Below are 13,283 nucleotides of genomic sequence, written 5' to 3'. Positions count from 1 at the left end.
CACCTGCGGCTCCTAGGGAAACCAGAGATCCCCAGCACCTGTATCAGTCCTACTGAATACATTTTTAGGGTGGGATCTGGACATCTGCAGTTTTACATTTTTCTCATAATCATGATTTCATAGCAAATACAAGTGACCGAGGAACCTGTAAAAGAACACCATGGAATACAATCAGCAAATTCCAAGACAGAAAACTCTAAATGACAAAGGACATGATTTTTTCAACAAATAAATTGCAAGGAAGAAAGAAGAGGAACAACAACAAATGCAATGCAGTTGGCTTTATCTACATTATAATTAAAACAATTATTTAAAAATTAGGCAACCAGGGAAATTTGAACAGAATAGATAATTTATGATATTGAGGAAGTATTGTTGACTCTCTTAGGTGCCATAACGTTATGGTAGTTGTCTTTTATTTTTTATTTTTTTTTAATTTTTTTTTCTTTACGTTTATTTATGTAGTTGTCTTTTAAAAGAAGCTGTTATCTTTTAGAGATGCAAACTTAAATATGGAAGGACTAAATGTTTGATTTGCCTTAAAACTATTCTGTAGAAGGGGATGAGTAAGGTATAAATGAAACAAAATGGGACATCCATGCTTGTTAAAGCTGGATGATTGGTACATAAGTGTTCAATACACTCTTCTACTTTGTTTGAAATTACCCTAATAAACAAATTAAATTGAAAGTAACCCTAAGTTTAAAAAGGTGCAGCATCAGGTACAGCCAGATGTTCAGCCAGATTTGGAATCAGTGAGGACTCGGGTGGTCAGCGTCATAGGGTAAACTAGCTGGCGGGAGCCACGGCAGCCAGGCAGAGGAAGGCAGAGTTCCTGCATAAAAACAGGAGGCACGGAGGGCTCTGAGGCAGGGTGTGCCGTGTAGCATGTTGTTGCAGATCTGACAGGCCTCAGAGACAAGCACGCTAGGTTGAGCAAAGAGATAGCATGTCTGAGCTTGAGGCTAAACGACAAATCACATACGCCAGACGGTAGATGTTTGTTTGATCAGAGCTGGTTCCCGACACCTGGTGTCCACGCAGCCCACCCTTCTGGATGCTTATGTCAGCCGATGTGGTAGACAACTGAAGACTCGTCCAGACCCCTCACTGCGTATCCCAGTAAGGGACCAGCTCCAGGGGCTGATCAGTAGTGAATATCTAGACAAACAGATGATGTAAGGGGCTTAAAGCCCCTCCTGGTGAGAGAGGCAGCAGCTGGAAGTCAAGAAGTCCGTGGAACCCCTATCTGACTTGGCCAGAAGGGCATGATGTGGTCATCTGCCTGTCCAGCTGCTGGTCTCCCTAACTTTCCTCCCCTTCCCCCAGGGTCAAGGAGGGTTATGTCCTAGGGCTAGTAGGCTACTCTCTCTACCACTGCTGGCTTCCCCAGATGGCTTCCTTATGTCCTGTAAGGCCACACTGAAGACAGAGCCAGTCTAGTCCAACTTTGGCGAGCCTGGCAGTGGTGAACAGATGAGTGCCATGTGCAGAAGCAAACAGGACAGACCTTATGAAATGGCTGGCAGTCATTCTCCAAAGTTCTCTTTCTTCAGGGCCTGGAGCACCCACAGAGGAGGAGCCCAAAGAGATAAAAACTCTGAGTAACTCTGGCCTGGGGTCCCAGAGAGCCCTGGAAATCAAAAGGCTAAGTACAGTCCTCTACCACAAACTCAGTCCCATTGTCCTCACGAGGTGACCCAAATTCATGAATCCCCCTGCCCAGTGTTCTGGATTTGGATTCAGGGAGGTCTTCCGACAGAGGTATACAGAGGTTAAGAAAGGGCATCTATTAGCTGGGGCAACTGCTTTATGCCTGGAGTGGTCACAGATGAAGAACAGATTTAGAGAGATCAAAGCTTGAAAATCTAGGAATAAGGGAATTTTGGTTTCAGGTCTCAGCTCCACCTGCCAGCTTTATCCAGCTGAACCTCAGTTTTCTCACCTAGAAAATGAGGCTGGTAAAAACCTACCTTGTGGGCCATTGTTAAGATTTAATGGACTGAAACACATCAAACTGGTAGCACAGTTCTGGACACACAGTAACTTTGACTGCTCTGACACGTTGTTACTGTTGTCACATGCTCTTACTCCCTGAAGGAAGGAAAGGCAGAAGTCTCCTGAGCTCTTCCACGAATGTTGGTTGAACATTTGTTGTGTGCAGGTGTGGTACTAGGGGCCAGAATATGGTGGTCATGGCCTCACTGAGTTCACATCCCAGCTTCGTCCAGGCCAGCCGCTGCAGACTTCTGTGAGGAGGAGGCAGATGAAGGCGAAGCGGGTGGGGGGGGCGGGGGAGAGAGAGAGAAGTTCCAGCAAACCTGAACCAGAGCAATCTGAGAGGCTCATCCATGTTCCTGTTTTTATTTTTGTTTTTAATGTTTATTTATTTTGAGACACACACACACACACACACACACACACACACACACACACACAGTATGGGGTTAGGAGCAGAGAGAGAGGAAAGAGAGAATTCCAAGCAGGCTCTGCACTGTCAGCATAGAGCCCAATGTGGGGCTCGATCCCACAAACCATGAGATCATGACCTGAGCCGAAACCAAGAGTCGGATGCTTAACTGACTGAACCACACAGGTGCCCCCATGTTCCTGTTTCTAAAGAGGGTAGAGGTGGGGCATCTGTGTGGCTCAGTCAGTTAAGCAGCCGACTTCAGCTCAGGTCATGACCTCATGACTCATGAGTTCAAGCCCTGCATTGGGCTCTGTGCTGACAGCTCAGAGCCTGGAGTCTGCCTCTGCCTCCCTCTTCCCCGCTTGCATGCATGTTCTCTCTCTCCCCCGCCCCTCAAAAAATAAACAAACATTAAAAAAAAATTTAAAGAGGGTAGAGGTACCTGGATGGTTCAGTCCGTTGAGTGTCTGACTCTTGATTTTGGCTCAGGTTGTGATCCCAGAGTCGTGGGATCGAGCCCTTTGTCAGGCTCCGCACTGAGCATGGAACATTCTTGGGATTCTCTTTCTTTCCCTCTACTCCTCTCCCCCACTCATACTCTCTCTCTCTCTCTCTTAAAAATAAAAGAAAGGAAGGAAGGAAGGAAGGAAGAGGGTAAGTCACCAAAGAGGGTTTGGATTAGAGTTCTCCATGATATGTCCCCCTCTCTAGGTAACTGCATATCACAGTCCAGAAGGTGCCATCTGAATCCCAGGGATGCCCTGTAGGATCTTCCTCAGTAGATCTCCTGTACCTCATGCCCCTCTAGCCTCCCCCCAGCTGATGCACTACCTCAAGAACATGGGACAGCATGCAGGACAAGAGTCCCAAGCCCTGTGGACTTTACACTTAAAACACCAGAATATCTGGTCCCAGGAAGCAGCCCAGTCAGACACTTAAAGCCTGTCAGACACCATTGTGACTTTGCTCTGGGGATCTTGTGTACTGGATCTTCCATACTGCCTGAAGTCAGGCAGAGCCTGGCTGCAAGAGACCCGAGATGGGCAGAAAGGCTGGCAAGGACATGGAAGACAAAGCTGGGGATTTGGGAGAAGGCCAGGTGGAAGCAGGAAACACAGATGCATTAGGGCTTACTGCACTTCTAGCAGAGTAGATGGTGGCTGCCTTTTGAAGAAGGAAAATGTGCTAGCTGTTGGTCACTTCTGGAAAGGTAGCCTCAGCTTTGTGATTAGAGGATGTGTGTCCATGGTGGCCAAGCTGTCTTTTGGCCAGGGAGACTGCTGTTTCTTGAGAATTTGGCTATGTCAGTCATCATGCCAATGGAACCAGAGCAACACCCAGAAAGAAGCAGGGGCAGCATGAGTCTCTAGGAGCAAGGAGCCCTGAATGAGGATGAACATCACCTGGGCAATGCTGGATACTGAGGAAGCTCCCCCACCCCATTCCCCTGCACTATGAGCATGTGAAGTGGTCTGTGTGATTACCAGTCAGTCGCCATTTTTCTTCCTCGCATATTCTTGTAATACACTGGAGATCAGAGGGGGTGGGTCAGCTCTGCCACCGTACTAAGCTTGGTCCCAGCAGAAGCCTGTTTCTACCACTGCCTCCTCTGCAGATCTTGATTTAGGTAAACACTGCACAGGTGAAGAATTAAAAGAGAAGGTGCTTACTCACATACCCCTACCTGGTGTCAAGATTTCCTGTGCTGGCCCTGCTTCAACAGCCCCACCAGGTGGAGGCTAAGGGGATAGCACGTAACAAGGCCCTGTGGTAGTAGGCAGCAAGAGAAGCAGGGGGGAAAGAGGATTTGTGCCATTTGCTGAGACTGGAGAGGCCAGTGGGACACTCGCCAGGAATTGAAAGCCAAATAATGGAATGTGGTAGCCAGACCTACATTGGTATGGTAATGGCTTTCTTCCTAAAAGCAAAAATCCTCTTCAGATTTCTTTTGACTGGCAAAAACAAGTACTAAAGTAGATCTTTTGTAAAAGCAAAGTGGCATAATGCAAACTTAGGAAAGCAGGGATACCATCAGTTTACACCGTTCTGATTTATGAAAGGTTTCATGGGAAAGTTCTGATTGCAGCCAGTGGGGAAACCTATATCCTAAGAGCAATGGGAAGCCATGGCAGAACTTTAGGCAAGAGGACGACAAGTTTTTTTTCAAAGAGAGATATGTCTGACTGCACACTGGGGAAAGGACTGGAGGTGGGGACACCAGGAGAGGATAAGAGATAAAGGTTACCAGTACTGGGGAAGAGGTAGTGGGAATGAAGAAGAGACACAACTGGTAGATGTTTGGAGGTTGAACCAGAAGGATATGGAGATGCTGTCAAGGAGAGAAGTGGGCAGAGGGTGGAAAGCATCACAGATGACATTCAGGTCAGCTCTGGAGCCAGGCCCTGGGCTTCCCTGCCTCCCCTGTTTCTTCTTCTGTCCATAGCCAGCATGCTCTTTCCCCAAATTGTCCAGGTCTGTCCACAGACAGTGTGTACTTATTTTGCTAGTGTGTACTTATTTCCTCCTCCACAGGACAGAGCAGACAGACGGTCTTGGGCAAGGTCAAAAAGAGAACAGGCCACCCAGATGGCTGAAATCTGCTTGCTACTTGAGTAAGAGTATGCACATGTCCCTGAGTGTATAAGGGTCTGGGTATGTCTGTGTTTCTGTGCCTGACTTTATACGGTCATTTCAAGGCCATGACTAGCAGTGCCAGCCTGTTTAAAGACTGAAGTTAAACATTACGAAAAAATCGTGCCGCATAACTAATCTTCTACAGAGATGATACCCACTTTCTATGGTTCAACACAGACTGTCTCTACTGGGCTAGAGTTTCTTCCAAGTCTTGGGGTGTAAGACATCTGGCCCCTGGAGAAAAGCTTTAAAAAAAAAAACTCGAAAAACTAAATTCTCCCTTCTCATTTCTCTGTCAGCAGCTATTTATTTGAATAGACTTTTTACCTCTTCCCCATTGTTTATACTCCCCACTTCCTAGGGGCGCGGGGGGGGGGGGGGAAGGGGAGATGCTAACAAGAGTGGAACAGATAAGTTGTTCATCCCCCAAACCAACGTTTTTGCCCTGGAGATCAGAGGACCCAAGAGTTTTTCCTCCCTTTCTCCACTCTGCTGGCTGCGTGGGTGGACGTGGGGCTGCTGACCAGCATCAGGGGGAAAGAGAGGAGAGAGACCAGTCTGAGTTTGGGTTCCCCAGCCACCCAGGGCACAGACACACCCTAGGGGACTCACATTCCGGTAGTGGGGCTGCCTAAAGACCCCTGCAGCTGCAGTAGTCAGAGAGTAGACCCACCTTCAACACAGTGCCACTCCCTGGACACTGGACACCATCACATGCCCAAACACTCAAACATACCCAAGCTGGGACCTGTCCCCTCCTAGGTAGCTCTGGAAAAGTTTTGCTCATTTCCTTTCTAGGATGGTTTCTAAGGTCTCTAGTCCTCAGACTTAGGTCACTACCTCTGCGCTGGTCACTCCTGCCACCTGGAAAAGGTTCCAAAGGTGAAGCAGCTCCAGGGGGTGCCAAGGTTCACAGCAGAACCTTGGGAGGCTGGGGATGAAGGAGTTTGGTCAGAAACTCTGAAGCCTCTCAGTGGCAGAGCTTCCAGAAGATGCCATCCCCATTTGTGAGGTGTGTGAAGGGAGGTGGTTCCTGGAGAAGGCAGCTAGGGTGAAGGCCTGAGGCTAAAATGGAGGTGGGGCCTTCAGAGGAACCCAAATGCCAGGCCTTTCCTTAGGACCCATACCTCTGACTTCAATGAAGATGGGGCTTCCACACTGAGGTAGGAGGGACCCTAGCCAACAGCTCAGCCAGCAGCTCTGGGAGGAATGTTGCTGGGATGGGGGATAGGGTGCTATGCTGACCTAAAAATGACTTAATTTCCTTCCACTCATAAAGTTTACTGAGTTCCTGCTCTGTTCAGTAAACTGTCCCTGACCCCCCAGATGGTTGCTCAGTTCACGTCCCAAAAGTCCCTCCATTCAGACCGTAGGGAGCACTAGCATTTCCTGAGGAGGGAGGTCTTTCCTGAGACACACGGGGGAAGACAGGGGTAGGGGCACCCCTGACAGTTCCCAGTTCTGGCTGGAGTCCCCAGGGGACAGACATGCAGGCAAGGGAGTAAAGTAGGGGAGAGAGAGGTCAGGGGCAGAGGGCCTCTTCCTGAATGCAAAGTCCACAAGGTTAACCCCTCATTTCCAGAGACTTCCTCCTCCCACCCCCACCCCCACCCCCACATGGCTCAGCACCAGGAAACCGAGAGCCCAGAGACACTTGCGTGCAGCCCTCAGGGTGGCCGGTGCAGGATGCAGGCAGGTGGGGACATAATGTTGATGACAGAGGCCTCAGAGCCCAGGGCTACACTCTGAAAGGAGTAACCTTGCCTCTCTTGGAGAACAAGGTTAGAGGCAGAGCAACCTGGGTCAGCCCCTCAGAGCGCTGGGAGTGGGGTGAGGGGTAAGAACAGAAAGCCCGCCCCTCTGGTGAAGCCCTGTAGGCTGGGGCAGGGGGGCGGAGGGAGGGGAGGGCGTGCCTTCGCCTGGCGGCCAAGCTGCTCCGCGTCGCGGCTTTCCGCGGCTGGGTCCGAGGTCCTGTGACTCGGTTCTCCCCTTGCAAGACCGCACCGCCGCGTGACCCGAGTCGACGGTCGGGACTCCATCGTCGCCCTCTGCCCCTGTCGCCCCCTCAGGCTCTCGAGACCGGCCCCTGCCCACCTGTCCGGCTCGTGCAACATGCGGCCCCTGGGCCTCGATGGTACCTCCCCGCCCTGCCGGCGACCTCTGCTGCGTCTGCTGCTCCTGCTGTCGCTGCTGCCGCCGCTGCCGCCGCCCTTAACGCGCGCCCAGACCGCTCAGGGAACCCCCAGCGCCCCGACTACGCCGGCCACCTCCAGCACCCCAAGTCTGCGGAAGCGCGCGCGGGCTCTGATGCGAGACTTCCCTCTCGTGGACGGGTGCGTAAGTGCGATGTGGGGGCAGGTGGAGACTGAGCCGACCCCATGGCAGGGCTAGAGGTCCTCATGCAGGGCTCCTAAGGAAGCCCCTTCACATCACCCCTGGATTCACTCTCCCATCATCCGTGGGTGCCTTTTCCCTTCCTCTGTCACTCCCTCCCTGGTGGGAACTCCCCAGCCTAGGCCTCGAGGGGTCCTACTATAGTCTGTGACAGTGTGGTGTGGGGGACATCCTCCCCCCCCCCCATTGCTGGCCCCATGTCCTGCCTAATCCCAAGGTCTAAGGAGCCCACCCATTTCCCCCTGACTTGACCTTGCCTTGCTCTCCCTCCAGCCACAATGACATGCCCCTTGTCCTGAGGCAGTTTTATGGCAACAGGCTACAGGATGTTAATCTGCGCAATTTCAGCCATGGCCAGACCAGCCTGGACAGGCTTAGAGACGGTCTCGTGGGTGCCCAGGTATCACAGGGACACACAGCATGGCTGAGAGGGAGTGTTGGGGCCCCAGAAACCATGAGTTAGTCACATGGAAACTCAGTTATCATAGGGCCCCCCAAAATTCTACAACATGGATGCTGGGGGCTACAGGGGTTGCAGTGAACCAGTTTGGTGGGCATCCAAGTACCACCAAACAAGCAATGCATCACATGTGACCCCATTTGCTGTGTGGGCTGTGGAGGCTATGAGAAGTCCAGGGAGCTCCAACCCCTGGCCTTCCCCCAGTTCTGGTCAGCCTACGTCCCATGCGAGACCCAGGAAAGGGATGCTGTGCGCCTCACCCTGGAGCAGATTGACCTCATTCGCCGCATGTGTGCCTCCTATTCTGAGTTGGAGCTTGTGACCTCAGTTAAAGGTAGGTAGACTGGTGGGGGGTGTTAGGGACTTGATTGAGATACCCCAGCCTCTGAAAGTGATCATCTGACCTACCTGCCCCCAGCTCTGAACAATACACGGAAGTTGGCTTGCCTCATTGGTGTGGAGGGTGGCCACTCGCTGGACAGTAGCCTTTCCGTCTTGCGTACGTTCTATGTGCTGGGTGTGCGCTACCTGACGCTCACTCACACCTGCAACACACCCTGGTGAGCACAGTGCAGATGGTATGCACCCACTGATGCAGTGATCTGCCCAAGATCACACTGGGGCTCAGACCAAGCTTTACCCCTGGGATCTGGCACTGACCCTGGAGTGGGGGGGGGGGGGGGGAGCAGGGGTTTGCAAAGCAAAACTGGATCCCAGTAGGGACTCCCTCCTGCCAGGCCCAGCCCAACTTGGGTCCCTACTCTTGCTCCAGGGGTTGCAGGTATAGAGAGGTCAGTAGGCTCTTGTGGCCAAGTCATGGCCACCATTCAGACTGTCTCCTGGCCATCCTGCAGGGCAGAGAGCTCATCTAAGGGCATCCATCCCTTCTATAGCAGTGTCAGCGGGCTGACCAGCTTTGGTGAGGTGAGGACCCTGATTCCATACCCCGCCCCGCATGAATGTGCATGCCCCACCAGTTCCTACAGATAAATGCACGCACATGTGCACCCCTGACGCCCTTTCCCTAACCTGTCTCTGCAGAAAGTGGTGGTTGAAATGAACCGCTTGGGCATGATGGTAGATTTGTCCCACGTCTCTGACACTGTGGCACGGCGAGCCTTGGAAGTGTCACGGGCACCTGTGATCTTCTCCCACTCAGCTGCCCGGGGTGTGTGCAAGAATGCCAGGAACATTCCTGATGACATCCTGCAGCTTCTGGTGAGAGACTACCCTGACTCTCAAACCTAAAACAAAAGGTTTAAACCAGGAGTCCTTGAACCTGACCCCTGTTCCCTCAACTTCCTCAAACCCTAGGCTGAACATCTTCTGCCCTCACAAACCCACAGTCCACAGCCCGTGGATTCTTGAACCCAGGTGTGGGGGGTTCTAAGTGGTAAATACTCCTCTACTCTATAAGCCCCCCAATGGTCAAGACATTTCCACACCAACCAGAGCTGAGACTCCTCCATTCACGTAATCCTAGAGTGTAGAAAGGTGAAGTCTCCTCTGACTTCAAAACCAGAGCTGAACACATTCCTCACAGGAGCCTAGAGGCAGGTGGTTGCTCTGGGGGCCAAGCTGATTGTCCATTTGTCCACCCCTGCAGAAGAAGAATGGTGGTATCGTGATGGTGTCTTTGTCAGCGGGGGTGCTGCAGTGCAACCTGTTAGCCAATGTGTCCACTGTGGCAGGTAAGCCCTACCTGGGCTCTCTGAATAGCTCTGATTTGGGCCCGAAGCCTTGGGGGGAGGGCCTCAGAACAGCCCCAGTGGTCTGACTCATTGTTGGCAGTAGACACAGTGCCCAAAAATTCAATGATGGACAGTATAAAGCATCTTGGTGCCATGTGGAACTGAAGATACAGAATTGATACTACAATACTGATGGGTAGAAAGGAGGCAGTCAGACATAGAGCCCAGGTGCTAACCATCTGTGCTTCTCTAGGGGCTCATAAAGCTCCCTGCCCCTGCCTCTGGCCAAGGGATTGGGCAGCCCCTTAAGTCTCTTTGGTCTTTATCAGTTATATTCTTTATCCATCTCTCATCCTCCACACCCATGGAAAGGAGACTGGAGGCAAGGTGAATCCTGAATGAGAAATGGCCAACTGGGGTCCACTCCAAATCTAAATTCCAGTCTAGAGCCAACTGGAATCTACCTCCTCAAGTTGGCACACTGGGTGCCAAGCCATGAAGGAATTGGCCTCCATAGCCTACAGGCTTCAAGAAGGGGAATCAGTAGAGACCAGTCCCCACCTCACCCCCGTCCTAGAAGCCCCACACTGCTGACCCTTCATCCCCCAGATCACTTTGACTACATCAAGGCAGTCATTGGATCCAAGTTCATTGGGATTGGTGGAGATTATGATGGGGCTAAAGGGTAAGTGCTTCTCTGGGGCTTCTCTGGGGCTAGCTGTGCCACAGTAGGGCCTTGATAGTCACCATGCCCACCACACTGTGATCCTCATGGACTTTAGGCCCACCTGGCATCTTCCCACACACAGAGTGTGTTTCTGTTTGTCTGCGACCCATTGGTCCCACCCCTAGGTCATGATCTGCCCACCTTTAGTGCCCCACCCTTAGTTCCAGCAGACCCACTGCCTTTTTTTTTAAGTTTTATTTATTTAAGTAATATCTATACCCAATATGAGGTTCAAACTCATGACCCCGAGATCAAAAGTCACATGCTCTTCCTACTGAGCCAGCCAAGTGCCGCTGACCCACTGCTTCTGAGCAGACTCTTAGCAAGGTCTGGTGTGGACTGACCAACTCCTCTGCCTACAGCTGGGTCTTAAAAAGCTTTCCTTCTAGGGGCGCCTGGGTGGCTCAGACAGTTAAGCGTTCTACTCTTGATTTCAGCTCAAGTCACAATCTCACTCTTTGTGCATCGGGCTCTGTGCTGATGGTGCGGGGACTGCTTGGGATTCTCTCTCTCTCTCTCTCTCTCTCTCTCTCTCTTTCTCTCTCTCTCTCTTTCTCTCTCTCTCTCTCTTTCTGTCCCTCTCTCTCTGTCCATGCTCTGTCTCTCTCTTTCTCTCAAAATATATAAATAAACTGAAAAATAAATAAATAAAAGCTTTTCTTCTTTTCATAAATGGAGGAAAACCTTGCATTCCGTGAAAGGCATAGATCCAAAAAGTATAATTTGATGAGTTTTTATGAATGTTCAAAGAGGTTGGGAGTTTCCTTCTGCAGGATGAAGAACAGGGGTGAATCACTTACTCTCTCCAAGTATCCATTTCCCGTGTCAGACAAGGGCTGGGATTCAGTAGTCCCTGGACACATAAGGCTATGGTTTTGAGTCATGAACAAGGAACAGGGCTGAGGTTCCACAGCTGACTGGCTCACGACCATATAGGTTCCCTCAGGGGCTGGAGGACGTGTCCACATACCCAGTTCTGATAGAAGAGTTGCTGAGTCGTGGCTGGAGTGAGGAAGAGCTCCAGGGTGTCCTTCGTGGAAACCTGCTGCGGGTCTTTGGACAGGTGGAACAGGTATGCTGGGCTGGACAAAAGAGTAGCGCAGGGGCCTGAGCAAGTGTGTTGGGGCTTCTGTGTGAGCTGCTGACCACTGACTGCCACCTCCAGGTACGGGAGACAAGCAAGGGGCAAAGCCCCTTGGAGGATGAATTCCCGGATGAGCAGCTGGGCAGTTCTTGCCGCTCTGTTCTCTCACGTCTGCCTCAGACACGGTGTCTGGCTCGAGACCAGAAACTAACTGAGACTTCGGCACATTGGGCACCTAAGTGTTCACCTAAACAGTTATTGTCAAAATCTTCCCCCAACGTGGCCCCAAGCCTCACAGTTATTGCTGCCTTTTCAGTCCTCATTCTGTGGCTCTGGTGACTCAGTTAATCCTACCAGATGTTACTATGGCAGTTGCAGATACCCCACATTGCCCTCCCCCACCCCCCACCCCCATCATGCAGACAGGCACATTTCCTGAAAATAAATGTTTTACACATGGAAACAGGCATGAGTGTCCTTCTCTGTGGCGGGGTCTGGTGGTGCCAGCTCCCAATTCTGGTAGTTGGTGGAGGAACCTGCAGTTCAGCCACCATTTACTCTAGTAACACCTGAGTCTCACTAGCATGGCCTGAGAAGGCCCAGATGGTTGGGCTCAGCACTAGAAGAAGACAATGAGTAGCTCTGGCTGTGGGAGAGTGGACCTTCCTCTGGGATGCCTCTCAATAGCTCACCTCAGTCCACATCCTGACCCACTGACCACCACCTGGGGATCTTGAGGGAACTCTGGTTCATATTCCCAAGAAAGGAACCTGCCTGGATCACAAATGATCTTTGTTCCTGTTTGGATAGAGCCCAGAATGCCAGGCTACAGGATAGTACATGGGCTTCCAATGACTGAATTTCCCTGGATGTAGATCCACTCCTTGCCCTGCCCTTCAGGGACTTCCTTTCTGAGAGGCACAAGCTACTTAGACAACCACACTATCTTACCCCCAGGCAATTAATGGCAATAGCAACTCTGTTAATTATAGCCAAAATTAAGAGTTAATACTCATGGCAACAGCTAATAATAATAAATAACATGATAATAGATAATGGCTAATAAAAATAATAGTTAATACTAATAGCCTATGCATACCCCATGACTGAGCAGTTTTGCCCCAGGTATATATCGCGACGGGAATGCATACATAGGTTTTCCAAAAGGCATACGAAATAATATTTAAAGCAGTGCTGCTCATAATAGCCCCAAACTGTGTACTTTAAAGTTAGACTGCAAGAAGACAAAGACAGGAGATTGTCTTAAAAACAGTCATATTTTTAAAAAGTTATATTAATTTGAGGAACATCAATAAAACTGACAAATGAGTTTTAATGGAAATAATAGAAATCCATACACAGTGGAATATCTTTAGCCTGATGAATGAAAGTAACTACCAATGTTCCATTCTATGCACAGTGAAAATATTCTTCAAAAATGAAGTGAAGGTAATACATTTTCAGACCAATAAAAGCACAGTGAGAAATTGAAGATATACAAATCATGAGGCACCTGGGTGGCTCAGTCAGTTAAGCATCTGACTTCACCTGAGGTCATAATCTCATGGTTTGTGAGTTTGAGCCCCGAGTCAGGCGCTGCGCTGACAGTTTAGAGTCTGCTTCGGACTCTGTCTCCCCCCCACCCCCTCTCTGCACCTCCCCTGTTTATGCTTTCTCTCTCTCAAAAATAAATAAACATTTTTTTAAAAAACATATAGGAACACATTTTTCCTTTTGCCTCAGCCTCCAAATTGGCTGTACTCTGCAGCGTACTCAGAAAGTTCCAATAGTGTTTTCTATTCATTTTACCTATTCCCTCTTTTCTTGACTTCTTTTGGGCGGATTAAATAGCACTCTGAGATGGCCTTAGTCCCTTTACA

General features: G+C 50.4%; 1 protein-coding gene across 1 annotated transcript; it reads left to right on the top strand.

The window, feature by feature from the left end:
* The first annotated feature begins 6,718 nt into the window (after positions 1-6,718).
* Positions 6,719-11,826, top strand: LOC122208886 (dipeptidase 2-like). Its single transcript, XM_042920342.1, has 11 exons — positions 6,719-6,743; positions 7,117-7,380; positions 7,715-7,841; positions 8,106-8,235; positions 8,320-8,461; positions 8,756-8,825; positions 8,943-9,119; positions 9,508-9,592; positions 10,202-10,277; positions 11,256-11,391; positions 11,485-11,826. Exons 2-11 carry the CDS (start codon positions 7,160-7,162, stop codon positions 11,740-11,742), a joined length of 1,422 nt encoding a protein of 473 aa, XP_042776276.1. The 5' UTR covers positions 6,719-6,743; positions 7,117-7,159; the 3' UTR covers positions 11,743-11,826.
* Positions 11,827-13,283: the final 1,457 nt, after the last annotated feature.

The sequence above is a fragment of the Panthera leo genome, chromosome E2 (genome assembly GCF_018350215.1).
Source record: "Panthera leo isolate Ple1 chromosome E2, P.leo_Ple1_pat1.1, whole genome shotgun sequence".
Classification (NCBI taxonomy): Eukaryota; Metazoa; Chordata; class Mammalia; order Carnivora; family Felidae; genus Panthera; species Panthera leo.
The sequence above is the reverse complement of the archived record's forward strand: the minus strand, read 5'-3'. Positions and strand labels throughout refer to the sequence as shown.

Coding starts and splice junctions, on each gene's coding strand:
- LOC122208886 (XM_042920342.1), top strand. CDS start 7,160: ATGCGGCCCCTGGGCCTCGATGGTACCTCCCCGCCCTGCCGGCGACCT. Junction 7,842..8,105: donor ACGGTCTCGTGGGTGCCCAG/GTATCACAGGGA, acceptor GCCTTCCCCCAG/TTCTGGTCAGCCTACGTCCC. Junction 8,236..8,319: donor GCTTGTGACCTCAGTTAAAG/GTAGGTAGACTG, acceptor ACCTGCCCCCAG/CTCTGAACAATACACGGAAG.